Source organism: Stegostoma tigrinum, chromosome 28, assembly GCF_030684315.1.
Source record: "Stegostoma tigrinum isolate sSteTig4 chromosome 28, sSteTig4.hap1, whole genome shotgun sequence".
NCBI lineage: Eukaryota > Metazoa > Chordata > Chondrichthyes > Orectolobiformes > Stegostomatidae > Stegostoma > Stegostoma tigrinum.
Genome location: NC_081381.1, coordinates 13,627,007 through 13,653,214, shown reverse-complemented (window position 1 = coordinate 13,653,214; position 26,208 = coordinate 13,627,007). Strand labels below are relative to the sequence as shown.

The 26,208-nt window shown below is 42.6% G+C and overlaps 1 protein-coding gene across 1 annotated transcript in view; it reads left to right on the top strand.

Moving 5' to 3' along the window:
- Positions 1–21,756, top strand: part of cenps (centromere protein S) — a 31,104-nt gene extending 9,348 nt beyond the window's left edge. The window contains exons 3-5 of the mRNA XM_048561071.2: positions 12,092–12,125; positions 15,203–15,269; positions 18,029–21,756. Of these exons, the coding sequence (XP_048417028.1) occupies positions 12,092–12,125; positions 15,203–15,269; positions 18,029–18,181 (254 nt within the window). The 3' untranslated portion in view covers positions 18,182–21,756. The remainder of the gene's footprint in view (positions 1–12,091; positions 12,126–15,202; positions 15,270–18,028) is intronic.
- Positions 21,757–26,208: the final 4,452 nt, after the last annotated feature.

The following is a 26,208-nucleotide window of genomic DNA, read 5'->3' as shown; positions in this document are numbered from 1 at the left end:
ATAATCCTACCAGACTGTACCACTGTTCTCTCATAGGGAGAGATGACTGTTGGTAGTTTGACCTGTAAATGGGAACGTTTTGTGATGGATAGAATATTGGCTAGCTAACCGGAAATAGAGAATAGGCATAAATGAGTCATTTTCCAGTTGGCAAGATTTAACAAGTGATGTGCAACGGATTAGTTTTAGGGCCTTAACATCTTGCAATGTGCATAAATGACTTGGATGAAGGCACTGAAAGTGTAATCGCTAAATTTACCGATTAAACTAAGGTGAGTAGGAAAGTAATTTGTGAAAAGGACAAAGAAGGCTGCAAAGAGATATATGTTAAATAAGTGGGCAAAATTCAGGCAAATGGAGTATAATGTGGGAAAATAGGAAATTGCCTTTTTAGTAGGTAGAATAAAAAGGAAGCATATTATCTAAATGCTGTAATCTGCAGACTAATCATTTTGCATTTCTGTTCAAGGGATCTGGCTGTCCTAGTGTATGAAATGCAAAACGATTAGCCTGCAGATACAGCATTCAGGAAAATTAATAGAATGTTAATGCTTATTGTAAAGGGAATTGCATGCAGAAGTAGGGGTGTTTTCCTTCAGCTGTACAAGGTGGTGGTATAAGCACACTTGGAGTACTGTGTACTGTGTTAGAGGCAGTTCAGAAATAATTTTACGGAATAATGCCTGGAACGAGAGGATTGTCACGTAAGGAAAGGTTGTATAGCCTAGGCTTGTATTCACTGGAATTAGAAAAGTGAGTCAATTTGATGGAAATACATAAGCTCTTGAAAGTTCTTGACAGGATCCAAAGTAATAAGTTTCCTCTCATGGAGGTATCTGCACTTGAAGTCACTGTTCAAAAATAAAGGATTACCCATTTAAGAATTTTTTTTTAACTGAGGTTTGGAGTCACTGGAATTTTCATCCTTTATGAAACTGGATGCTGGGATTTTAAATAATTTTAAGGCAGAGGTAGATGGATATTAGACAAGCAAGGACATCCCCAATAAATGATATCAAGGGTAGATGGGAATGTGAAGTAATTAAGTCAGCCATGATCATTTGACATGTTGGAACAGGCTTGAGGGACCAGTTGACCCACTTATTATTTGTATGTTTATATGTCACTGAACAACAACATTTAGATATGATGTAGGAAAGAGCCAAGAATAGACCTGTAGAGGATGCAGAGGTGATGGTGTATGAATGAGAAGCGATGTAGCAGTATGATGTAAGTATCACTTTCATGTGTCTGATTTACTTCATACTTATTGGGAATCATTTTACACTAATAATGAGATGTGGTTTACCATTAGATATGGTTTATTACCATTGAAGCACAAGGTATACCTGCTCAAGTCTATGAAATCAGTGTTTCCCTCTAATTTCCTGAGTAACCATACTTTTTTAAATGACTTTCTCACACTGGTTCAAAATCCGCTTTGGAAATTCAAGATGGTAAAGAAGTTTATACCATCCTGATTACAGGTGCTCAAGCTGAGATTCAGGCTGCTCTCATTTACAGAATTCCTGCTTCTTGGGCTGATGTTGTCTCCAGAGTGTTAGGCCCCTTTGAATTGAATGGCCCCTTTAAATACAGATCATCCCCAAGTACAGTGGTTTACTACCACTTACTATATTGGCATGATAACTGACATGCCCATTTCTTTCATGTAGTTGCAATAGTTTGAAGTCATTGGAATTTTCAGCCTTTATGAAACTGGAAGCTGGGATGTTAAATAATTTTAAGGCAGAGGCAGATGGATTCTTGACAAGTAAGGACATTCCCAATAAATGATATCACAACACAATTCATGTAATTACTCTCCATCTTCGGTCCGCCTCCCCCTCTCTCCCTATTTATTCCAGTTCCCTCCCCCCATCCCCCTCTCTGATGAAGGGTCTAGGCCCGAAACGTCAGCTTTTGTGCTCCTGAGATGCTGCTTGGCCTGCTGTGTTCATCCAGCCTCACATTTTATTATCTTGGAATCTCCAGCATCTGCAGTTCCCATTATCTCCAACCTGTCTCTGCCTCCCTAACCGGTTCTTCCTCTCACCCATCCCTTCCTCCCACCCCAAGCCGCACCCCCAGCTACCTACTAACCTCATCCCACCTCCTTGACCTGTCCGCTTTCCCTGGACTGACCTATCCCCTCCCTACCTCCCCACCTATACTCTCTCCACCTATCTTCTTTACTCTCCATCTTCGGTCCGCCTCCCCCTCTCTCCCTATTTATTCCAGTTCCCTCTCCCCATCCCCCTCTCTGATGAAGGGTCTAGGCCCGAAACGTCAGCTTTTGTGCTCCTGAGATGCTGCTTGGCCTGCTGTGTTCATCCAGCCTCACATTTTATTATCTTGGAATCTCCAGCATCTGCAGTTCCCATTATCTCATGTAATTCATTTATGGAGTAAGTGAATTTCTGTCCCCGGAAAAGGTGTTACGAAAGACAGTGTTGGATATTGAATTTCTGGCCCTATGAGTCGGGCTCTCTCAAACAGTTCAACTGAAGCTCCGATTTAATATTCCATTCAAAATCTTGTAACATGGTCTCATCAACCCCTATTCAACACAGTTAATCAAGGTACATGGCTTTCATATCTGTCCAGCCTGATCCAATTTGACAGTGAATTCAGAAAGCTTCCTGGCTTTCAAACTTGGTTCCCTTCCCAGCATGCTGTTCAGTTGGCCAGTATTAGAATCATTGAATTCCTACAGGGTGGAAAGAGGCCATTTGGCCTATCAAGTCTGTACTGATGTTCTGAAGAGCATCCCACCCCTACCCTGTCCCAGCAGTCCCACGTTGACCATGGCTAATCCACCTAACCTGCATATCTTTGCACTGTGGGAGGAAACTGGAGCATCCAGTGGAAACCCATGTAGACATGGGGAGAATATGCAAACTCCACGCAGTTTCCAAGGCTGGAATTGAACCCAAGTAATTGGGTCAGCCATAACTATTTAGAATGGTAGAACAAGTTTGAGGGGCCTGTCTGTTAGTATGTTGCTGACTGACAGCATTTGGATATGACAAAAGAAAGGCCTAAGGATAGGTCTATGGAGGATGTAGAGGTGATGGTGTGTGAATGAGAAGCATAGCAGTAATATCAGAGTGGTGTAAGCAAATTTTCAGATTTTGCAATAACGCATTATCTAGTGCACATTGGTGGATTTCACGCCTGGGATCATTGAGTTTTCATTATCATTCAGCTTTACAAATTGGTTTAAAGTCTTGTATATGAGTCACTTACTGTTTTGGCTTTTGCTTCTGGTGGATGTAAAATTTCTATATAAAATCCTTGCAATGTGGAAACAGGCCCTTCAGCCCAACAAGTCCATACTGATCCTCAGTGCATCCCACCCAGACCCATCCCCTATAACCCACCTAACCTACATATTCCTGAACACTCTGGGCATTTTAGCATGGCTGATCCACCTACCCTGCTCATCTTTGGACTGTGGGAGGAAATTGGAACGGCTGGAAGAAACCCACGCGGACACGGGGGGGAATGTACAAACTCCACACACAGTCGCCGGAGGGTGGGATGGAGCCCAGGTCCCTGGTGCTGTGAGATAGCAGTGCTAACCATTGAACCACTGTGCTGCCCCAGATCTGATTCAGTACATTCTCAGTCTCATCATTGGAGAAAACTTAATTTTGTGGGGCAGGTAAGTAGTGGGGCACCCTAACAGAAAGGAAACAACAATTAGCACTTCAGTATTAGCGTGCAGAGATTTGGCTACTTTTTTAAAATCTCTGCAGCACTACCTCCCATCACCACCTATGCTTGCTGTGTTCCTGAGCAAGAGCTAAGTAGGGAACCTGTTCCTAACTGCCATTTCATCACTTCAGCACTTTCCTTAACTTCCTCTAAGGGGTTGCTCAGTGGTTAGCACTGCGGCTTCACAACATCAGGAAACCGGGGTCAGTTCCACCCTCGGGTGGCTGTCCGTGCGAGTTTGCACGTTCTTCCCATGTCTGCATGGGTTCCCTCCAGCTGCTCCCGTTTCCTCCCACGCTCCCAAAAAAAATGCAGATTAGATAAATTGGGCATGTTAAATAGCCCATAGTGCCTGGGGATGTGTATTTTAGGTTGATTAGCCAAGGGAGTTGCAATGATAGGGTGGGGGGGGGGGGGGGGGTGTGCCTGGGTGGGATGCTCTTCAGAGAATTGTTGCGGACCTTTTGGGCCAAATGGCCTGTTTCCGCACTGTAGGGGATTCTATAACCTTGCTGACCTTGTGATCTAACCTACTCATCTTATTTGGGAAAGGCTTGGGTTAGGCTGTAGGGTGGTCAAAAGAGAGGATATCTCCAGCCCACAGCACAGCTGAAATCATGAATTTATGATGAGAAGAAATTATGTAGTTACATCTAAAGAAATACGTGAGAGCTCCAGTTTATTGTGCCACTTTGCATGTATTCTGTGATTACTGATGTCTTCCATGGGTTCATCTAGAAGTAATGACAATAAAATTCTCTTGGCAATAGTATTTGTATCAAAGTATGGAGTCCTGTTGAACAATCTTGTCTTATCTGTGCTATCACTAAGACTGCTTTATTTCTATTTCTGCAACTTCATCTGTCTTCAGTCTTGCCTCGTCTCTTTTGTGGGAACTTTCATTCGTGCCTTGATGAGCTCTAGATTTGACTGTTCCAGTACATTTCTCATTGACCTCCACATTCAGCATTGTAAATTTGCGCTCATTGCAAAACTCTGCTATTCATATCTTATTTGTATCAGATCTTGTTCATCCATCTCCTTTATGCTCACTGAGCTACATTAGTTCATGGTTAAGCAACACTTCAGTTTCAAATTTCACATTCAATTTCAAATTCTTCCATGGCTGTACCTCTCCCTGTCTCAAAGCAGTGCTCAATATATACAGGGCAGCTGAGAAGTTCGCTCCCAAATTCCCCAGAAAGAAAATTTCAAGGATGGGTGACACCAATTAGAGAAAAGTTACTCCATTGTAAATAGAATGGAAGGAAATGTTGAAGAACTGCTCTTCCAATCACATGCTGGCTCTATCCTGTGCTTGCTGCTGTTATACTGATGAGACTACCAGTTTGGAAGCTTTGGAGAATAATAACCTAGGATTGGAGAAGCAGTGAGAGCCAAGGTTTAGGGGCTGTGGGTGGTGGGCTGATGCGATGGATCATGGACCAGGAGATGGGAGGCTGAAAGGGCATTTTCCTGGATTCAAAAGTTCTGCCTCTTGGGCCCAGGGTAGGGGCATCATCTGGAGATGGACAGGGATTGTAAGGGGAGGGTTTGAAGAATATTAAAGAGGTTTCAGTGGTCTAGGGAAGGCAGCTATAAGATGTGTGGGGAAGGAAGAAGGTATTGCGGGAGATGTGCGGGGAGGAAAGATGTGATTGAACTAAGATGAGAGAGAAGTGAGGTGCAAGGTAGGGAGGAGGAGGCTGCAAGATGTATGAGGGAGAGAGTTTTAACCTGTCAACAAAAGAATACTCAATTAACTAGGAGCTAAGAAAACTTAGTCACTGAAGTAACGAGTTCCTTGCAAATGAATATATAAGTTCCGAAGCTACTGCAGTTGGAAAATGTGGTGGATCCTACTGTGATGAGCATCACCAATTGTCAAATTTAAGATGTGAGATTGAAATCCAAACTACAGCATCAACGAATACCAGTCACATTTGGACATAGAGCAGTTTTTTCGCCGCCTTCGCCTCCACGCTTACTTCTTCAACCAGGAGCCTAACCCTCCCTCCACTGACCCCTTCACTCCCCTCCAACACAACTCCTCCTCCTGGACACCACCCCCCGGCCTCCTACCCTCCCTCGACCTCTTCATCTCCAACTGCCGTTGAGACATTAACCGTCTCAACCTCTCCACCCCTCTCACCCACTCCAACCTCTCCCCCACAGAACGGGCAGCCCTCCGCTCCCTCCGCTCCAACCCCAACCTTACCATCAAACCCACAGACAAGGGTGGCGCAGTGGTAGTATGACCCACTGACCTCTACATCGCCAAGGCCAAACGCCAACTCTCCAACACCACCTCCTACTGCCCCCTCGATCATGACCCCACCCCCGAGCACCAAACCATCATCTCCAACACCATTCATGACCTCATCACCTCAGGGGACCTCCCACCCACAGCCTCCAACCTTATTATTCCCCATCCCCGCACAGCCCGTTTCTATCTCCTTCCCAAAATCCACAAACCTGCCTGCCCTGGTCGACCCATTGTCTCAGCCTGTTCCTGCCCCACCGAACTCATCTCCACCTATCTGGACTCCATTGTCTCCCCTTTGGTCCAGGAACTCCCTACCTACGTCCGTGACACCACCCACGCCCTCCACCTCCTCCAGAACTTCCAATTCCCTGGCCCCCAACACCTCATTTTCACCATGGACGTCCAGTCCCTATACACCTGTATTCTGCATGCAGATGGCCTCAAGGCCCTCCGCTTCTTCCTGTCCCACAGGCCCGACCAGTCCCCCTCCACCGACACCCTCATCCGCCTAGCTGAACTCGTCCTCCCCCTCAACAACTTCTCTTTCGATTCCTCCCACTTCCTACAGACAAAGGGGGTGGCCATGGGCACCCGCATGGGCCCCAGCTATGCCTGCCTCTTTGTAGGTTACGTGGAACAGTCCCTCTTCCGCACCTACACAGGCCCCAAACCCCACCTCTTCCTCCGTTACATTGATGACTGTATTGGCGCTGCCTCTTGCTCCCCAGAGGAGCTCGAACAGTAAATCCACTTCACCAACACCTTCCACCCCAACCTCCAGTTCGCCTGGGCCATCTCCCACACATCCCTCACCTTCCTGGACCTCTCAGCCTCCATCTCAGGCAACCACCTTGTAACTGATGTCTATTTCAAACCCACCGACTCCCACAGCTACCTAGAATACACCTCCTCCCACCCACCCTCCTGCAAAAATTCCACCCCCTAATCCCAATTCCTCCGCCTCCGCCGCATCTGCTCCCAAGATGAGGCATTCCATTCCCGCACATCCCAGATGTCCAAGTTCTTCAAGGAACGCAACTTGCCCCCCACAGTGATCGAGAACGCCCTTGACCCCGTCTCCCGCAATTCCCGCAACACATCATTCACACCCTGCCCCCGCCACAACCGCCCAAAGAGGACTCCCCTTGTTCTCACACACCGCCCCACCAACCTCCGGATACAACACATCATCCTCCGACACTGCCGCCATCTACAATCCGACCCCACCACCCAAGACATTTTTCCATCCCGACCCTTGTCTGCCTTCCGGAGACACCACTCTCTCCGTGACTCCCTTGTTTGCTCCACACTGCCCTCCAACCCCACCACACCCGGCACCTTCCCCTGCAACCGCAGGAAATGCTACACTTGCCCCCACACCTCCTCCATCACCCTGATCCCAGGCCCCAAGTTGACTTTCCACATTAAGCAGAGGTTCACCTGCTCATCTGCCAATGTGGTATACGGTATCCATTGTACCCGGTGTGGCTTCCTCTACATTGGGGAAACCAAGCGGAGGCTTGGGGACCGCTTTGCAGAACACCTCCGCTCGGTTCGCAATAAACAACTGCATCTCCCAGTAGCGAACCATTTTACCTCCCCCTCCCATTCTTTAGATGACATGTTCATCGTGGGCTTCCTGCAGTGCCACAATGACGCCACCCGAAGGTTGCAGGAACAGCAACTCATATTCCGCTTGGGAACCCTGCAGCCCAATGGTATCAATGTGGACTTCACCAGCTTCTAAATCTCCCCTTCCCCCACCACATCCCAAAACCAGCCCAGTTCGTCCCCTCCCCCCCACTGCACCACACATCCAGCCCAGCTCTTCCCCTCCCCCCACTGCATCCCAAAACCAGCCCAGCCTGTCTCTGTCTCCCTAACCTGTTCTTCCTCTCACCCATCCCTTCCTCCCACCCCAAGCTGCACCTCTATTTCCTACCTACTAACCTCATCCCACCTCCTTGACCTGTCTGTCTTTCCTGGACTAACCTATCCCCTCCCTACCTCACCACCTATACTCTCCTCTCCACCTATCTTCTTTTCTCTCCATCTTCGGTCCGCCTCCCCCTCTCTCCCTATTTATTCCAGAACCCTCACCCCATCCCCCTCTCTGATGAAGGGTCTAGGCCCGAAACGTCAGCCTTTGTGCTCCTGAGATGCTGCTTGGCCTGCTGTGTTCATCCAGCCTCACATTTTATTATCTTGGAATTCTCCAGCATCTGCAGTTCCCATTATCTCTGAGACATATAACGGGGTTGGGATTATTGTGTTTTCAAATAATGGTCTTTAAATAAAAAGTAAAGCATTTTAGTGTATTGAGAAGTGTGTGTGGAACAGTGATATGTGATGCTAACAAAGGTGCTAGGCTCCTAGAAAAGTCTTTTTTTCTATTTTGTCAGCCCTCTGTTTCGCAGCTGTCATATTTCTTGCTTCCTACTTAGAGTTATTGTTTTCAGATTTGGACAGACAGTGTTACAAGCTCCAATGTTTGACCTGTTGTAACATTTTCATGGTGGTGATAATAATGAATAACTTGTTAAAAGTTTGATACACTCTTTGACAAGTACTAGCTAATAGACTTCTGTTTTGTTTCTGTTGGAATCCAGTTTTTAGATGAGCATTGTACTGAATTGGGGTCAAAACTTGGCAACATGCATGCAACAAAAAATGTCTTGTGTGTGTGAAATGTGCATTAATATTCTGACATTTAGGTTCTGTGTGGAGTGTGTGTACCTAAAATTAACATAGCCTAAGATTCCTGCTATGGATTGCTTTTTGTTCATGCGCTCACTCCTGAATCAAGTACAACACAGACTGGGAAATGACACTGCTTGTTTAGCAATATCCTGCTTCCTGCTGCAAATAAATGTGCTGTTTTAGAACAGGTTCCATCATGCAGTTGCTTGCGCATAGTAATGAATTTTCTTTTTTGCACCTGTTACAAAGGTGGCTGTATTTCTAAAGGATGTGGCATTATATAATGGTGGTGTGAGAACATTTTGAAGTTGTGCATCCTGCAAAATCTTATCTGGATCTTCGAGTGCATTATTTCTCAGTTCCTGTGTTAGAAAGGAAAGCACCAACCATGCTGTTGTAGTTTTACGCTAGCAATAGGTGACTCTTTCTCCTTTATAGACTTTTATTGGTGCCGCTGTGTAACCAATGGTGTGATATATGTGGGACATTGACCTGGAATGGCTTAACTGTAATTCTTCTTCCCATCTTGCCCTTTCTGAGATTGAAGATCAGTGTATATATAAATTAAAAGATTATGTAACCATTCAGTGCAATGTGTGTTTTCCAGTCCATTGTGAGTATTTCTGTAATTCTGTAACATAGTACATGGATGTACTACAGATTGTTTCGATTGTAATTAGTTTTATTCATATCATCTTTTCAGCTTTTATTTTCATTAACTCTGGTTTGTGTTTTGACATTCTTCAAAGTATCAATACTACTGAGTGAATGAATGAATGACAAGCTTGAGTATTGCTATAAAAAGTATTTTGTTGAAACTTTTCTGTCTTGCGCTTACCACGAAAATTTTCAAGGATACCAATTCAACGGGAAAACCACCATTTATAGTGCGTAAGTGGAGAATGCTGATTGGTTGTCAAACTGACTTTGATGGAGGCATTGCACTGGAGAATGTGTCCATTAAGATTGACAGTTAACTGCCAAACTTTGTTTTAATTTTAAACCAGACGAGTTGACTATGATTAGTCAGGGCATTGCCCTTGGAATGTACCAGCAAATGACTGTCACCAATTTTGTTGAATTAAGACAGGCACAGTGCGAATAATTGTTATTTCTGTCTGTAACAAGAGTCTGTAACATTCTATTAATGGCAAACACCACTTGTGTTGTTACTGTACAGTATTATTTATCTATGAAACAGCTAGCTTCACCTGTGGCTCAAACCTTTGACATATCTAAGAGTAATCTGATGTAGACTGGGCATTCAGGACCAAGAGTGACTGACGTGGGGCCTTTGAGTTTGCAAGCGATCTGATCAGGATAAACATTATCCAACAGGATGACCTTAATGTGCACTGTTTTGGTGTTGGGTTTGCAAGGTGAATAAATGGCTTAGGTTCTATTTATGAGGGTTGCCATTAACAACAATCTTACAGCTTATGCAGATGTAGATATTCTAACATATATACTAACCAGTGAAAGAAGTTTGCAATGGACAGTTGTAGAAAACCCTCGGTTCTCAATGTATAGTGTGCAAAAGCCAGAAGGCAGTCACTGTTGGTCCTAAATGCCCAGTCTCCCTCAGACTACTCTAAGGTATGTCAAAGGTTTGAGCCACAGGTGAAGCTAGCTGTTTTGTAGATAGCTAGTATTATACAGGAGCAACTGAAGTGATGTTTCCCACTAGGAGGATGCTGCCATCAAGTCAAAAGATGTTCTGTCTTTAAACAAATGAGTAATGTGGCATATGAATTTCAATGCTAGTGTGATGCCAGGTATGTAGGCCCTACATCCCAAAGACCGGCCAGTTGTATAAGACAGCGCATCCTTTCGGATGTTTGGAGCAAGCAACATATTGACCATACCCAACCAGCCTGTGCTTGCAAAACACGCAGCACAGTGTCCAATGTTAAAAGTGATTCTGTAAATAAACAACACTTGCCTGATGACCTTGAATGCATGAGAAATTATGCAGACAACCAATTTAGGATTATATAGGCTCACAGTGTGACACGTGGGTTTAACTCACTCCATTGTCAATGCACATTCCCTCAAAACTGCATTGAGGTGTCACATTTTGTCCTGTGACATTGTGAACTTCTAAAGAAAAATAAATTAAAATATACCTAAGTCAGTGATTTTGTTCTATTGTTTAGATTAATTGTTTTAGTTTTCTATGTTTAATACAAATACTTAGCAAATCTATTTAGTAACTGGTGCTGTATCTAGACATTTTTGTTTAATGTTTGTCTTTGAGGCTCTTCAGAGCTTTGTTGTCAGAGGTGTTCTCCCTCAGATAAAATGGTGAATTGCTGTTTCAGATAATTGTGACTGATCCAAAGATCTGTGCAAAACGAAGAGGACTTTCGTTGGTACCCTGTCCAAAATTTATCTCTTCACCACCAAAAGAAAGATTATCTTATCATTTCTGTCACTGTGGTTTATTGCACTGTTTGCACAAGTAAAACTGAAAGAACTGTGGATGCTGTAAATCAGAAACAAAAGCAGAAGTTGCTTGGAAAGCTCAGCATGTCTGGCAGCATCTGTGTGGAGAAATCTGAGGAAGGGTCAGTCGACCTGAAATGTTAACACTTATTTCTCTCCAAAGATGCTGCCAGACCTGCTGAGTTTTTTCCAGCAATATCTGTTTTTATCTCTGTGTGCACATTTGTAGTTGTGTTTCCTTGTGTATTTGTTCTTTGTATTTCTGCATGGAAAAAGGTTTTGGGAAGGTTGTAAGCCTACTGATCACGGTGGGCATATCCATATCCAGCAGATATTCCCAAACCACTACAAGTGATGATGTAGTTACTGCTGGGGACAGTTGTATGTATCCTTTTGCTGTTCCTCGTGCCATGAGTGTGCTGTGAAAGTACTTAATTGGCTGTGAAGCATTTTGAGATGTGAAAGCAGACAAATATTTCCAAGTTCTTCTGGAGTTACAGGGACAGTGAAATTTGCTGACAGTCTTTTGAGCTTGATATTAGCAGTCTGAAATTGGCTTGGAGTGTATTCATAAGCATTATTATACCATTTGCTGCTGAAAACTATGTCTTAGGTCTCATTTAGACATTGCAGGTCAAGTTTAACCTACTTCGCCCAGTGAAATTTATATGTTGGGAGGTTATGAATAGCCTGGATCCACTCACTGCCCTGACTTCACTCCGTTTTTCCCTGGTGAGGTATCGTCTTCACCAGTTTGGAAATTGGCGAGACTGTTGTTGCGAGCAAGAGATGTTTTGGAATATTTTACTGTTAATCTTTAGCTTCTTCATCTAAGCAGTTTGAATCTTTTTATCCATGACTGATGAGTGTTTGTGTTGAGATTTGATCGTTAGTCGTTCATGATGTATAAAGGTTTTAGGTATTAGTTATTTTAAAAACCTTTTCCATTTTTCTTTCCAGAGAATTTTGCTGCGGACCTTGCGCTTTTTGCAAAGTAAGTTATACTTCTCCAGTGTAGAAGGCAATATAAGGATCTCTTAAAATGGTTAAATCCCTGATGAGATAGGCATAAGCACCGTTAAAATGGAGATAAACTGATGACCCGAAGAAAAAACCTTTGTTCAGCAAAATAAGTTGTAAGAGTTTGAAGTAAGATTCAGATGTGGTTTAAACCTCCTGATTGAAATTGAATTGACTTAACTTCACAGGTTTCCATATATAACACTTCAGCTTATTCCATGTGAGTGTGTAGGTGTATGTTTGCAATCGGTCATTTGAGACTGAGATTTCCTGACTGTTTTTGTGCATATTGGCAAAAGTAGAAGCTGTATGGACTATTTTTCTTTTCTGATTTTGGGTGACCTTTGTTAAATGATTGAAGTCAGTGTTTCTGATTTGGAAAATTTCCCATTTTCAGCGTCAAGCAAAATCCAGCTGGAATATGTGCGAAGAACTATACAAAAGTATAGAGAACATTCTCTATACTGTGCTGCAGCTGATTTGCTGTTTCATGTCAATTCATTGATCAGCAATCCTTGTGACTTCTCCGAAGAAGCTATAATATGATGTAATCATCTCCAAACTGTTGGGTAGTTTTAGGGAAAGAGGATAGGGCACACCAATAATCATTTAAAGCAAAATGAAAATTTATTTTTATGCTTTTAAGATATCACTGGCAGATATGGCTCACTCATGGGATTTAACTATTCCTGATACCTTTTGCCAAAACATTTCAGTTTGATTTTGCTTTATTTTAAATTCCAAAAAAAGTGCATGAGAGATTGAGAAAACAGAAACAAATGTCTCTTTTCTCTTTCCTTTTGGGTTCAATTAAATTGCCTGAGATGTGTTGGAGAGCATCCATTTCCAATGAATATCAAGGAACTCCCTTAACTTTGTACCAAAACAGAAGATGCTGAAAATACTCAACAGGTCTGGCAGCATCTGTGAAGAGAAATCAGAGATAACGTTTCTGGTTTGGTGTCAGAGTTCTGGGGAAGGGCGACCAGAGCTAGAACATAGAACATTACAGCACAGTACAGGCCCTTTGGTCCTCGATGTTGTGCCGACCTGTCATACCAATCTGAAGCCCGTCTAACCTACACTATTCCATGCACGTCCATGTGCTTGTCCAATGACGACTTAAATGTACCTAAAGTTGGCGAATCTATTACCGTTGCAGGCAAAGTGTTCCATTCCCTTACTACTCTCTGAGTAAAGAAACCACCTCTGACATCGGTCCTATATCTTTCACCCCTCCATTTAAAGCTATACCCCCTCGTGCTCGCCGTCACCATCCTAGGAAAAAGGCTGTCCCTGTCCACCCTATCTAACCCACTGATTATCTTGTATGTCTCAATTAAGTCACCTCCCAACCTTCTCTCTAACGAAAACAGCCTCAAGTCCCTCAGCCTTTCCTCATAAGACCTTCCCTCCATACCAGGCAACATCCTAGTAAATCTCCTCTGCACCCTTTCCAAAGCTTCCACATCCTTCTTATAATGCAGTGACCAGAACTGTACGCAATACCCCAAGTGCGGCCGCACCAGAGTTTTGTACAGCTGCAGCATAACCTCTTGGTTCCGGAACTCGATCCCTCTATTAATAAAAGCTAAACCACTGCATGCCTTCTTAACAGCCCTGTCAACCTGGGTGGCAACTTTCAAGGATCTGTGTACATGGACACTGAGATCTCTCTGCTCATCTACACTACCAAGAATCTTACCATTAGCCCAGTACTTTGCATTCTGGTCACTCCTACCAAAGTGCATCACCTCACACTTGTCCGCATTAAACTCCATTTGCCACCTCTCAGCCCAGCTGTGCAGCTTATCTATGTCTGTCTGTAACCTACAACATCCTTCGTCACTATCCACAACTCCACTGACCTTGGTGTCGTCTGCAAATTTACTAACTCATCCTTCTACGCCCTCATCCAGGTCGTTTATAAAAATGACAAAGCGCAGTGGACCCAACACCGACCCTTGCAGTACACCACTAGTAACTGGTCTCCAGGATGAACATTTCCCATCAACTACCACCCTCTGTCTTCTTTCAGCAAGCCAATTTCCGATCCAAACTGCTATATCTCCCACAACTCCATTCCTCCGCATTTTGTACAATAACCTACTGTGGGGAACCTTATCGAATGCCTTGCTGAAATCCATATACACCACATCAACCGGTTTACTCTCATCTACCTGTTTGGTCACCTTCTCAAAGAACTCAATAAGGTTTGTGAGGCTAACTCTGATTTCTCTCTACAGATGCTGCCACACCTGCTGAGCTTTTCTGCTACTTCAGTTTTTGCATCTGATTTTCAGCATCCACAGTTCTTTTGGTTTTCACTGAACTTTGTTTTTGATAAAACTGATTAATAGCTTGTTATCTTGATCTTGTAAAGCATTATGAGAATTTCATTTGTGCCTTATTACCATTTGGATCTTGACTATTAATAGCACAGAAGTGACCACTTGGTCCATTTGAATTACTGAAACAATGTAGAATCCCAGGGCTTTATCTCTTCTGAATGAGAGAACGGGCAGTGCAGCACTGAGCACAGCACTGAAACCTAGAAGATGTGCTCAAGGCAAGGTGTATATGATGGCCTACACCATATTGTTCTTTGGCATCTGAATGTTGCTCTGGTTGTTGTCCATCCCTAGTTGCCCATGAACTGAGTGGCATGCCAGTCCATTTTTTAGAAGACAATCAACCATGTTGCAGTGGGTTGCATGTAAGCCAGACTAGATAACAATATCCATTTTCCTTCCCTAACTAAAATAATATAATTAACAATAGTTTCATTGTCACAATTATGGAGACTAGCTTTGTATTTCAGATTTATTAATGAAATTTAAAATTCCACCAGCTGCCGTAGTAGAATTTGAACCTGTGTCCCAGGAGCGTTAGGTTGACCTGTGTATTATTATATTAGTGATAATTCCATCCTCAAATGCTGACACAGCCTTTTAAATTATATATTAAGAAATGCAATTTCTCCTGAAGAATAAGTGCATTTCCCAAAGTAATTTCAATATTAGTAATGCAAACTTTAATTTCTTTCAACAGACATGGAAAGCGCACCACTGTCAACACAGATGATGTGAAACTGCTGGCAAGGAGGAGCAAAGCCCTGGTGAAATTGCACTTTCTTTTATATTTGTCATGATATTGTGTTCCAAATTTGCCCTCACAATTTAAAATGCTCTAAAGCTTAATAGTGTATAAACAATGCCAAAAAGAGGCATGAAGTTCAAACATTTCGTCTTGCAATCATCATGAGCATGATGCAAGAAATCAGACTTTGAAGAAACACCAATTTGTACAGCATGAGGAGAAGGTGCTGATTGTTGGACCATGTTGGTCAAATTTTTTGAAGGCTCGTTTCCATATGGAATAATCTGAGATACACTGAGCACCTTTTTTGTTAGGGCCTGAGGTGGTAGCTTTGAGTTTACGCAATATATTGTGAGTGATGATTTGATCAAGGTAGCCAATATCACGCAGGATAGTTTTGATAGACTGCTTTTGGTTACTTTGATAAATTGTGATAAGTTATTGTTTTCTTTCTAAAGATTTATGTCCCAGTCCTGATGAGTACAAGACAAAAAACTTCAACTTCATATCTTCTTTTAGCAATGTTTAAATTCTTAACAGTGTTCTTAATAGAATGCTCATTGAGGAAAGAGCATTCAGACTGTTAACATTTAGTATATTAGCATGTGCAGATTACACTGCTATGGATTCATTCAGTTTTTAAAATATTTCTTGAGGAAAATATTGCCAAGAGGAAAATACATGATACAATCAATGATGGGTTTTCAGTCACTCGGAGATAGCAAGAACTGCAGATGCTGAAGCCAGAGTCAGTACAGTGTGGAGCTCGAGGAACACAGCAGGCCAGGCAGAGTCAGGGGAGCAGGAAAGTCAACCTGATGAAGGGTCCCGACCTGAAATGTTGACTTCCTTGCTCCTCTGATGCTACCTGACCTGCTGTGTACCTCCAGCTCCCCACTATATTGATACAATCAGTGTTGATTCCAGACTCCCTGAAGAGTCATAGCATCAGACCGAGGAAACCTCCGACTGATTACCTCATACTGCTCCTTCACCAGCTGATGAATCTGTGCACCTTCATGTTGAACAACACTTGGATGAAGCACTGAGTAGTGAGAGTGCTGAATGTACTGTGGATGAGAGCTATAGCTGCGCCGCAACAGCCTGAGCTGGTTGAGCCTGAAAGGATATAGCTGCTAGCCTTGATCTGCAGCAGGCAATGAGGGAACCAATAAGAGTGAAAAACATACATGAACTCATCCTTGCCCATCTGCCTGCTGCAAATGCGTCTGTAAGAGTGATCACTGCACAGCCCTTGTGGAGACTGAGTTCCATCCTCACATCTGTTGTATTATGTGGCATGTTCCATCTTCACATCCCTCATATTCACCACGATGAAGGGAGCAGACTTCAAACCTATCTAGCAGCTGAAAACTCGGCATCTGTGAGGTCATCACCAGTCTGATATTATCCTGATCAGACATTGGTGTGCAGCAGTGAAACATTGATTCTTTATTCCTCGCCACCTGGGGACTGAAACCTTATGCAGCATCCCCAAATGATGACTGAAAATGGCTTAACTCAGCACAGGGATCAAAGAGCTGATTGTTAAAATAAATTTTCCAATTAGTCTTTCAGTTTGGGACACTTACCTCAGTGCTACCAGAGCCTAAACAGTTGGGATTTTCTGTTCTGTGTCATTACTAATAATATGCTCTGGTATACAAAATCCACTATCGCTGATGAACTTCAAATCTATTCTCAATCACACAACTTGTGCACTTCTTTCATTCACTTCAACCTGAAGTTATTTAGCTAGAAGTCTGCTATGCATTTCCATTGTTTGGGGATTAAGTGGGCAATTTTTTTGTCTCAGTTGATGATTTCCAGTTGTGCACCTGTGTTTCATACATCGGAGGTAAAAGCTTTTAGTCAAGACTGCTGATTTGCTTTAAGATTATTGGTGCCTTTCAGAACTTTAAGCTTGTACAGCTAATCATACTTTAATGTTTCCAGTGCGCTCAGGATCAGTTCTGAGTCTGGTCTTCCATGCCTCAATAGTCATGTCATTTTGCTTGGGTACTTATACAGAATGACCGCAATAAGAGCCCAAATCATTTCCTTGTCAAAACCAACACAGAGTGCACAAACAAAATGACCAGACCCTTAATTTAATCTGCCCCTTCCCTCAGCAACCGCAGTACCATATATTACAAAATGACAATTTATTAATGCTGGCTTACTCTGAATAATTTGAAGTGTTGATGTAGCAGTTGTACATTTAATATCTTTATTAGGGTTTGCTTAATTGAAATGTCTTTAAAGTATTGTATTACACTAATGAAGTATATCTACATGTCCAACTCTCTATTCCTTCAACCAAGCCATTGGTATAAATGGTGGAAAGTTGAGGCATCAGTGCAGCACAAATCCCTGTGGAACAGCACTTGTCACTACTCCTTAACCAGCGTACATTAGCTTTTATTCCCATTCTTTAAGTCTTGTTACCATACAATGGAAAACTGCTTCCCATTGCAGAGTTGGCAGTATGATTATTTATTTAGTTGGCAAAGCTACCAGCTTGATGAGTAAAATGATAGTGAGGACCAGGTTTTCTCTCTCCTGGATGCTCATGACATCACAGCTTTGGTTGGAGAATAGACCAGCTAGAAACTGACTAGAAACCTTAAAATTAATGGTGATGCACACAAAATAGCAATCCAGATACAAGAGATGGTTCTTTGTGCTCCCAACAGACTTGATAGCAACATATCGTGCTTTCATCCTACATAAAGCACATTACTCAAAGCTTAAAAGTTTGATTTATTGCTTTTCCAGCTGAACTTCATTACGGAGAAATGTAATGAACTAGCTTCCAGTAATGCGGAGCAGAAAGAGAAGAGAGCAGTCCCAACAGGAAAAGGAAAGAAGAAATCTGATCGCCACCTTGAGCCTATGGTAACTGAAAGTGAAGATGTTGCCATTGATTAATCTACAGAAAAGGCATTTCAAATTGAAAGTTTATCTTGGACCTGGTACAGAAAGTGAGATCTCTGCAGCTCATTCAACAAAATTTCTCATGCCTGTCTTTGAAGATTGGAAGATTGGAAGATGCAAATGAGCACCAAATTTGGATTACATAAAGTTTGAAATTGTTATGGAAACGACAATAAAAAAAAGATGAGGTTCAGGTAAATAGACATCAGTCTTTCTTGGCCTGGTGACTGATTTTGTAAATGATGACTGGTACCTTTTTGGACTATAATTTACAGTGAATAAAGTTGTCTCAGAACTTTTGGATGCATTGAAATTAGTTTCTGCATTCTTAATCGGATTTAATTTGTCTGTGCAAAGTAATACTGTTGATTACTTCAAGGTTTTATCAGTACTTAAATTTTTCATTAAAATGGATGTATAATAAATTTATTTTGTTTCATCGTAATTCTGTAAAATACTAGGCTGAATATTTCTTTGGAAGCAGAAAGGAGGCAAAGCACCTGCTTTGAGTTAAATAAAAACAAGAAAATGGGTATTCCTCATGGCCCATCCAGTCTAATGGCAGGACCTGATTAACACTGGGAGTCGGCCATCAGGTGGACAGCCCTCACTCAGCTCCATGTTCTGTTTGGGAGAACAATATAAAAGAGGAGGAAGGAGGCATTGAAATACTGGGCAAGCTAGAAGGGTTGGTAGAAAGATTGGATGTTTCAAGAATGAGATCTGAAAAATTGAGGGGAATATAGTGGGCCTGTTAGATGTACTCGGAAGCTTTGGGGTATAGGCTAAGTGGGTAAGTGGGACCCAGCAGCAGGGAAGTGGAAAGAAGCCTACCTTGTGAATCCAACAGTTCTTGTCTTTTCTGCAGGAGTTTCATGAGAGGTGGAATGTGCTGTTTAAAAATGAGGCCAGAAGCCTCAGACGGTACACCACTCCTTCAGTAAAATACTGAAATGTCAAACAAGAGAAGGCACTCAGGTCTCTAAATCAGATGAACAGTGTTCAAACCTCAAATGTCAGAGATTTATAGCTAAACCAAAATCAAAACAGCGGTCACCTTGCTCTGTATAGCTCAATACGTAAATCCTTATTGGTTTTATTTAAATTATTCCTCCTCATCCACCCTAACCATAGTTAAACATGGCTTGAGAGTGGTTCTGTTTTCAAACAGTCATCCACAGGAGGTATAAGAAATTATATAAAGTTCATTGTTTCCTCCATCATAGATGATGCCTCGCCTAAGTCCGTAAGAAAAAGGAGCAGAATTAGGCTATTTGGTCCATCACTCATGTTCTACCATTTGATCGTGGCTAATATGTTTCTCAACCTTGTTCTCCTGCCATCTCCCAGTAACCTTTGAGCCCTTTACTAACCAAGCACTCATCTCTATTTTAGCTGCACTCAATCACTTGGCCTTCACAGTCCTCTGTGGCAGTGAATTCCACACATTAATCATCTTCTGTCTGAAGAAATTCCTCCTCATCTCAGTACTAAATGGTCAAACCTTCACTCTGAGGCTGTGCCCTTGGGTCCTAGACTCTCCTACAAGTGGAAACATCTTCTCCATATCTACTTCATCCAGACCCCTCAGTACTCTGTTTCGATCAGATTGCCTCTCATCCCTCTAATCTGGGAGTACAGACCCAGACACTCAACCCCAAGCCCTTCGACCTTGTGATTAATCTTGTAGACTTGCGCCAGTTCCAGCACATCCTTGCTTAGATATGGGACATAAAACAATAATAAGCTCACAATATTCCAAATGTGGTCTCAACAAGGCTTAAACAGCCTCAGCAGTACATCTTTGGTCTGGTTTGCTAGCCAACTGGAAGTGGATGCTACCATTGCATTTGCTTTCTTAACTGCCATTTGAAACTCCATGTTGACCTTGAGAGAATCCTGAAGTAGGATTCTTAAGTCCCTTTGTGCTTCAGATTTCTAAAGCCTCTCGCCATTTAGAAAATAGTCTATGCCTTGATTATTCCTTACAAGGTAAATAACCTCACACTTTCCCACATTATATTCCATCTGCCACTTCTTGACCCATTCTCCTAGCTTGTCCATGTCTTTCTGATGCCTCCCTGCTACCTCAACACTACCTGTCCCTCCCCCTATCTTTGTGTTATCTGCAAACTGAACAACATGTTCTCAGTTCCTTTGTCAGATTGTTAATGGATAATTTGAATGGTGTGGTCCGGTACACATTCCTTTGGAACTCCAGTAGTCGCTGGTTGCAATTGTGAAAAAGACCCCTTTATCCCTACTTGCTTCCAGTCAGCCAATCCCCTTTCCTTGCCAGTACCTTGCCCCTAACACTGCGGACTCTTATTCAGCAGCTTCCTGTGTATTACTTTGTCAGAGGCCTTCTGGAAATCCAAATAGATCTGGTCGACTGGCTCTTCTTAGTCAAATTTGCTCATTACCTTGTCAAAGAATTCTAACAAATTTGTCAGATATGACTTCCCCCGACAAAGCTATACTGACTCAGTCCTATTTTTACCATGCACTTCTAAACACTCCTCAATCTCATCCTTAATAATGAATTATAAAAATCTTATCAATGACCAAGGTCTGGCTCGCCAGCATATAGTTTCCTGACTCCCTCCCTCCCTTAAATAGGGGTGTTTTCTTAGCTATTTTCCAGTTCTCTGGGACCCTCCCTGACTCTATTGTTACCTGAAAGATTGCCACCAATGCCTCTGCAGCCTCCTCAGGTATTGCCTTCAGAACCCTGATACATAGTCCATGTGGTTCAGGTGGTTTATCCAAGTTCAGTCCTTTCAGCTTCCCAACACCATCTCCAGAGTGATAGCCAGTACACTCATCTCTATCCCCAACTCTCTTAAAGTTCTGGAGCGCTGTTGGTATCTTCCACTGTGAAACTAATCCAAAATACCCATTCAGTTCCTCTGCCGTTTCTTTGTTCCCCATCACTACTTCTCCAGCTTCATTTTCCAGCAATGCCGAGTTTCGTCTTTGTCTTACCTTTTTAGATTCTTGCAATCTTCATCTACATTACTAGCTAGCTTACACCAATATTTCATCTTCTTCTTGATATTGCTTTTTAAATTGTCCTCTGCTAGTTTTTAAAAGCGTCCGAATCCTTTGGCTTCCCACTAAACTTCACCACATTGTATGTTTTTTTCTTTTGCTTTTATGCTGCCCCTGGCTTCCCTTGTCAGCAACGGTTGCCTCATCTTCCCTTTAGTACATTTCTTCCTTGGGATGAATATCTGCTAACACCTCCCTAATAATCCCTAGAAACCCCCTGCCTTGTTGCTCCACCACCTTCCCTTCCCTTTCCGATCAGTTCTGGCCAGCTCCTCCATCATGTCTTTGTAGTTACTTTTACTCAATTGTCATACTGTTACATCTGACTCCAGCTTCTCCGTCAAACTGCAGGGTGAATTCTATCATGTTATGTTCACTGACCCATAGGGATTCCTTCACCTTAAGCTCCCTAATCCAATTTGCCTCATTACATACACCAAATCCAGAATTGTGATCAGAGATAATGGGAACTGCAGATGCTGGAGAATCCAAGATAACAAATTGTGGGGCTGGAAGATCACAGCAGGCCAAGCAGCATCTTAGGAGCACAAAAGCTGACGTTTCGGGCCTAGACCCTTCATCAGAAAAGGGGGATGGGGAGAGGATTCTGAAATAAATAGGGACAGAGGGGAGGTGGACTGAAGATGGATAGAGGAGAAGATAGATGGAGAGGAAAGTATGGGTGGGGAGATAGGGAAGGCATAGGTCAGTCTAGGAGGACAGAAGGGTTAAGGGGGCAGATGAGATTAGTATGTAGGAAATGGAAGTGCGGCTTGAGGTGGTAGGAGGGGTTAGGTGAGAGGAAGAACAGGCTAGGCAGGCGGGGCTGAGCTGGACTGGTTTTGGGATGCTCTGGGGGGAGGGGAGATTTTGAGGCTTGTGAAATCCACATTGATACCATTGGGCTGCAGGGCTCCCAAGCTGAATATGAGTTGCTGTTCCTGCAACCTACGCCCAAGCGGAATATGAGTTACTGTTCCTGCAACCTACCCCACCGACTTGCACCCACCTTCCTGCAAAAATTCCATCCCCTTTTCCCAATTCCTTTGCCTCCGCCGCATCTGCTCCCAGGATGAGGCATTCCACTCCCGCACATCCCAGATGTCCTCCTTCTTCACGCGCTGCAACTTCCCCCCTGCAGTGCTCGAGAACGCCCATGAACGCGTCTCCAGCATTTCCCATACCCCGCCCTTGTAATAACTGCCAAAAGAGAATCCCCCTAGTCCTCAAATACCACCCCACCAACCTCCGAATACAACGCATCATCCTCCGACACTTCTGCCATCTACAATCCGACCCCACCACTAAAGACATTTTTCCCACCCCACCCTTGTCTGCCTTCTGGAGAGACCACTCTCTCCGTGACTCCCTTGTCCGCTCCACATTCCCCTCCAACCCCACCACACCTGGCACTTACACCTGCCCTCACACCACCTCCCTCACCCCCATCCCAAGATGACTTTCCACATTAAGCAGATGTTCACCTGCATATCCACCAATGTGGTATATTGCATCCGCTGTACACTGTATGGCTACCTCTACATTGGGGAAACCAAGCAGAGGCTTGGGGACTGCTTTGCAGAACACTTACACTCGTTTCGCAGTAAACAACTGCACCTCCCAGACGTGAACCATTTCATCTACCCCCCGCCCCCCCATTCCTTAGACGACATGTCCATCCTGGGCCTCCTGCAGTGCCATTATGATACTACCTGTAGGTTGCAGGAACAGCAACTCATATTCCGCTTGGGAACCCTGCAGCCCAATGGTATCAATGTGGATTTCACCAGCTTCAAAATCTCCCCTCCCCCCACTGCATCCCAAAACCAGCCCAGCTCGTCCCCACCTGCTTAACCTGCTCTTCCTCTCACCTATCCCCTCCTCCCACCTCAAGCCACACTTGCATTTCCTACCTACTAACCTCATCCTGCCCCCTTGACCTGTCCATCCTCCCCGGACTGACCTATCCCCTCTCTACTTCTCCACCCATACTCTCCTCTCCACCTATCTTCTCCTCTATCCATCTTCGGTCAGCCTCCCCCTCTCTCCCTATTTATTTCAGAATCCTCTCCCCATCCCCCTTTTCTGATGAAGGGTCTAGGCCCGAAATGTCAGCTTTTGTGCTCCTAAGATGCTGCTTGGCCTGCTGTGTTCAACCAGCTCCACACTTTGTTATCTCCAAATCCAGAATTTACTGTTACCTAATGGACACTACCACAAGCTCCTCCAAAAAGCCATCATTCTTTTTCTTCAGATGTGCTACCAACCTGATTTTCCCAGTGCACCTGCATATTGAAATCCCCTAAGATTATTGTACTGGTGCCTTTCTTACATGCCTTTTCTATCTCCTGATTTATTTTCTTCCCCATGTACTACTACTACTAGGGTGCCTGGACACATCTCCCATCGGAGACTTTCTTTACTTTGCGGTTCCTTAACTCTGCCCACACACATTCTACGCCTTCCAACTCTATATCACTCCTTGCTATTGACTTAATTTTGTTTACTAACAAGGCAACATCGTCTCCTCCGCCTATCTATCTGTCCTTTTGATAGAATGCAGATGCTTGGATATTTAGTTCCTAGCCCTGATCCCCTTGCAGCCACTTCTGTGACATCCACATCATACCTGCCAATTTCAATCTTCACTACAAGCTCATTTACCTTGTCTCATATACTACATGCATTTAAGTACAACACCCTCAGTCCTGCTTTGACTGACCCCTTCTCATAGTTGTCCCCTCATCTGCTGTGCCCGAAGTGAACTCCTTCACCTTTTCCACACTCTGTTTCCTCTTACTTTTTCTGGAAAATGTAATAACCCCCGGACCACCTTAATATTTTCCATAATTTTCCATGCAACTGAACCCAACCCCCACCTGATTTTTTTCTAACGATTTCTGTCTTCATTCCATCGGTATTAAAATTATATGTAACCAGATTACAAGCTTGTTCAAGTTCAATGATCACATTACTTAAAAAAAACACAAATGTGTAAAATTGAATTAGTAACGTGATTCAGATTTTGACACAACAACCTTTAACAGTTCCTGCTGTACAGTTAAGAATAATCAATGTTCACATCACCAGGATTTAAACCAGTTTAGCTCTGCATTATGTTTTACTTTTCACCATATTATTTTTCTTGTGTGCTCATTGCACTCACTATTGAATAAAATCTGCTGTTACAAAGTTGTTGAGAATTTAAGAAAACAAACAGATATAGATAGAACACTGCAAAAGCACCCAAGTGGAGCATTTTCCTGAAACAGATCTAATATTTCATTAAAATTGCCCATTGAATAATTGTGCATTTGTGTTTTAGTAAGCAAATATTTCCCGTTACTTGCTGTTAAAAGGTTAGTCAGTTTCTGTTCGCCCTGAAGAGCCTATGGTTTGCTTACGATTGTAATTTTTCAGTATTTGCTTCACAAATTCTACATGCTTTCAACTTTACTCTACCCAAGTGATGTTGACTGCAATACCTGCAATGAAAGAGATTTCAATTGGGTAAAATTAAATCAGAACTGTTATACAAAAATAAATCTGATTCAATTGCCCAGTCTTTTGACTAAATTAAGGTGCGATTGTGTTGGGAAACAGTCTGAACCACACTGTGAACTTCCAATAAGCAAGCAAAATTGGACAGTAAAATATTAATATGTGACATTAAATGAATTACTGTAAATGCATATAGACTAACCATGCTGTGCTAGCAAGTGAAATGTTAAAAGTTGAAATCTGCTGCTTCATTGTTGTGAAAAAGTAGTTACATTTGATAAACTATGGGATTTTACTGAAGTTCCTTGTATTATACACTGAGATGTGAAGATTCAGTGTGATGTTGTTAGAATTTATTAAATTACATGATTTTTAACCATATAACTATAATTCTGCTGGTACCTTTGATTTAATATAGATAGAGATTGATTTGAATATTCCAGAAATGTCCAAAGCTGGGAAAGTAAATAAGTTAAGCACAGCAATAAGATTCCTCTAGTCAGTGAATATTAATTAGATAACACACTGAGGTAGAACACTTCTTTGTCCATTGCATCTATGCTCAGAGTCTTAGCTGGGTTGAAAATCTTGATATTCTGCAGCAGCTGTCACGATTGTTTAAAAATGTTTGTTTGAAGAGTTGGTGCAGCCACAGTGAGTGGCGTCCTCCTGCACCTAACAATTCAATGATGTGTTCGAATGGCCTTGACTCAATTGCCATTGAGCTTAAACTTGTGACCCAACTCTGTATTGCCAGCTGCTAAGGAAGATGAAAACATGATGATGCATCTTTTCATAGCTTGGCCTGGCACTGTGCATGATTTGCTAGAAATGCCATTAACCAGCACAAAATGTCAAAAGATGAATGCACCAAACTAAATCACTCCTGCCTAGTCAGACAAACCTGGAAGTGTCACACATGAAAAGTCAGTGTCATATTTGGGTCTGTTTCAAAAATAATTAACAAAACCACAATAAATCACAATTGATCAATAAAAAATAGGTGTGTGTTTATGTTTTAAAGGGCATTTTTTTTATTTTGCCATCTTTAGTTTTCCCAATGATCTTCCCTCTTCTCAATGGAGAAGCTAGAATTGTGCAAACTGCAGCCAGTATATAGAGACCCCTTCATAGTAGCAATTTACCTGTTACTAATCTCAGGAAATATTTATTTACAATAATTTTGTGGTTTTAAAGAACAAACTGAGTTAAACATTGTAGGAGAATAAAACTTTGATTCACTTGTAAAGCGATACAATGTAAATTTAATGTAAGAAATCCCAGGCAAAATCTGCTAATATATTGAGAAACGTTTTGTGGATAATATGTATTTCACGTTAAATGTAGTCATAATGCTAGAATAAAAATTATCTTCGCTTCTGATGAAATTTGATTTTAAAAGTAACCACTTCATTGTGGGACCATGTCTTACCAGAATTTATACTCCAGCATGCTGAGAAATATGTATA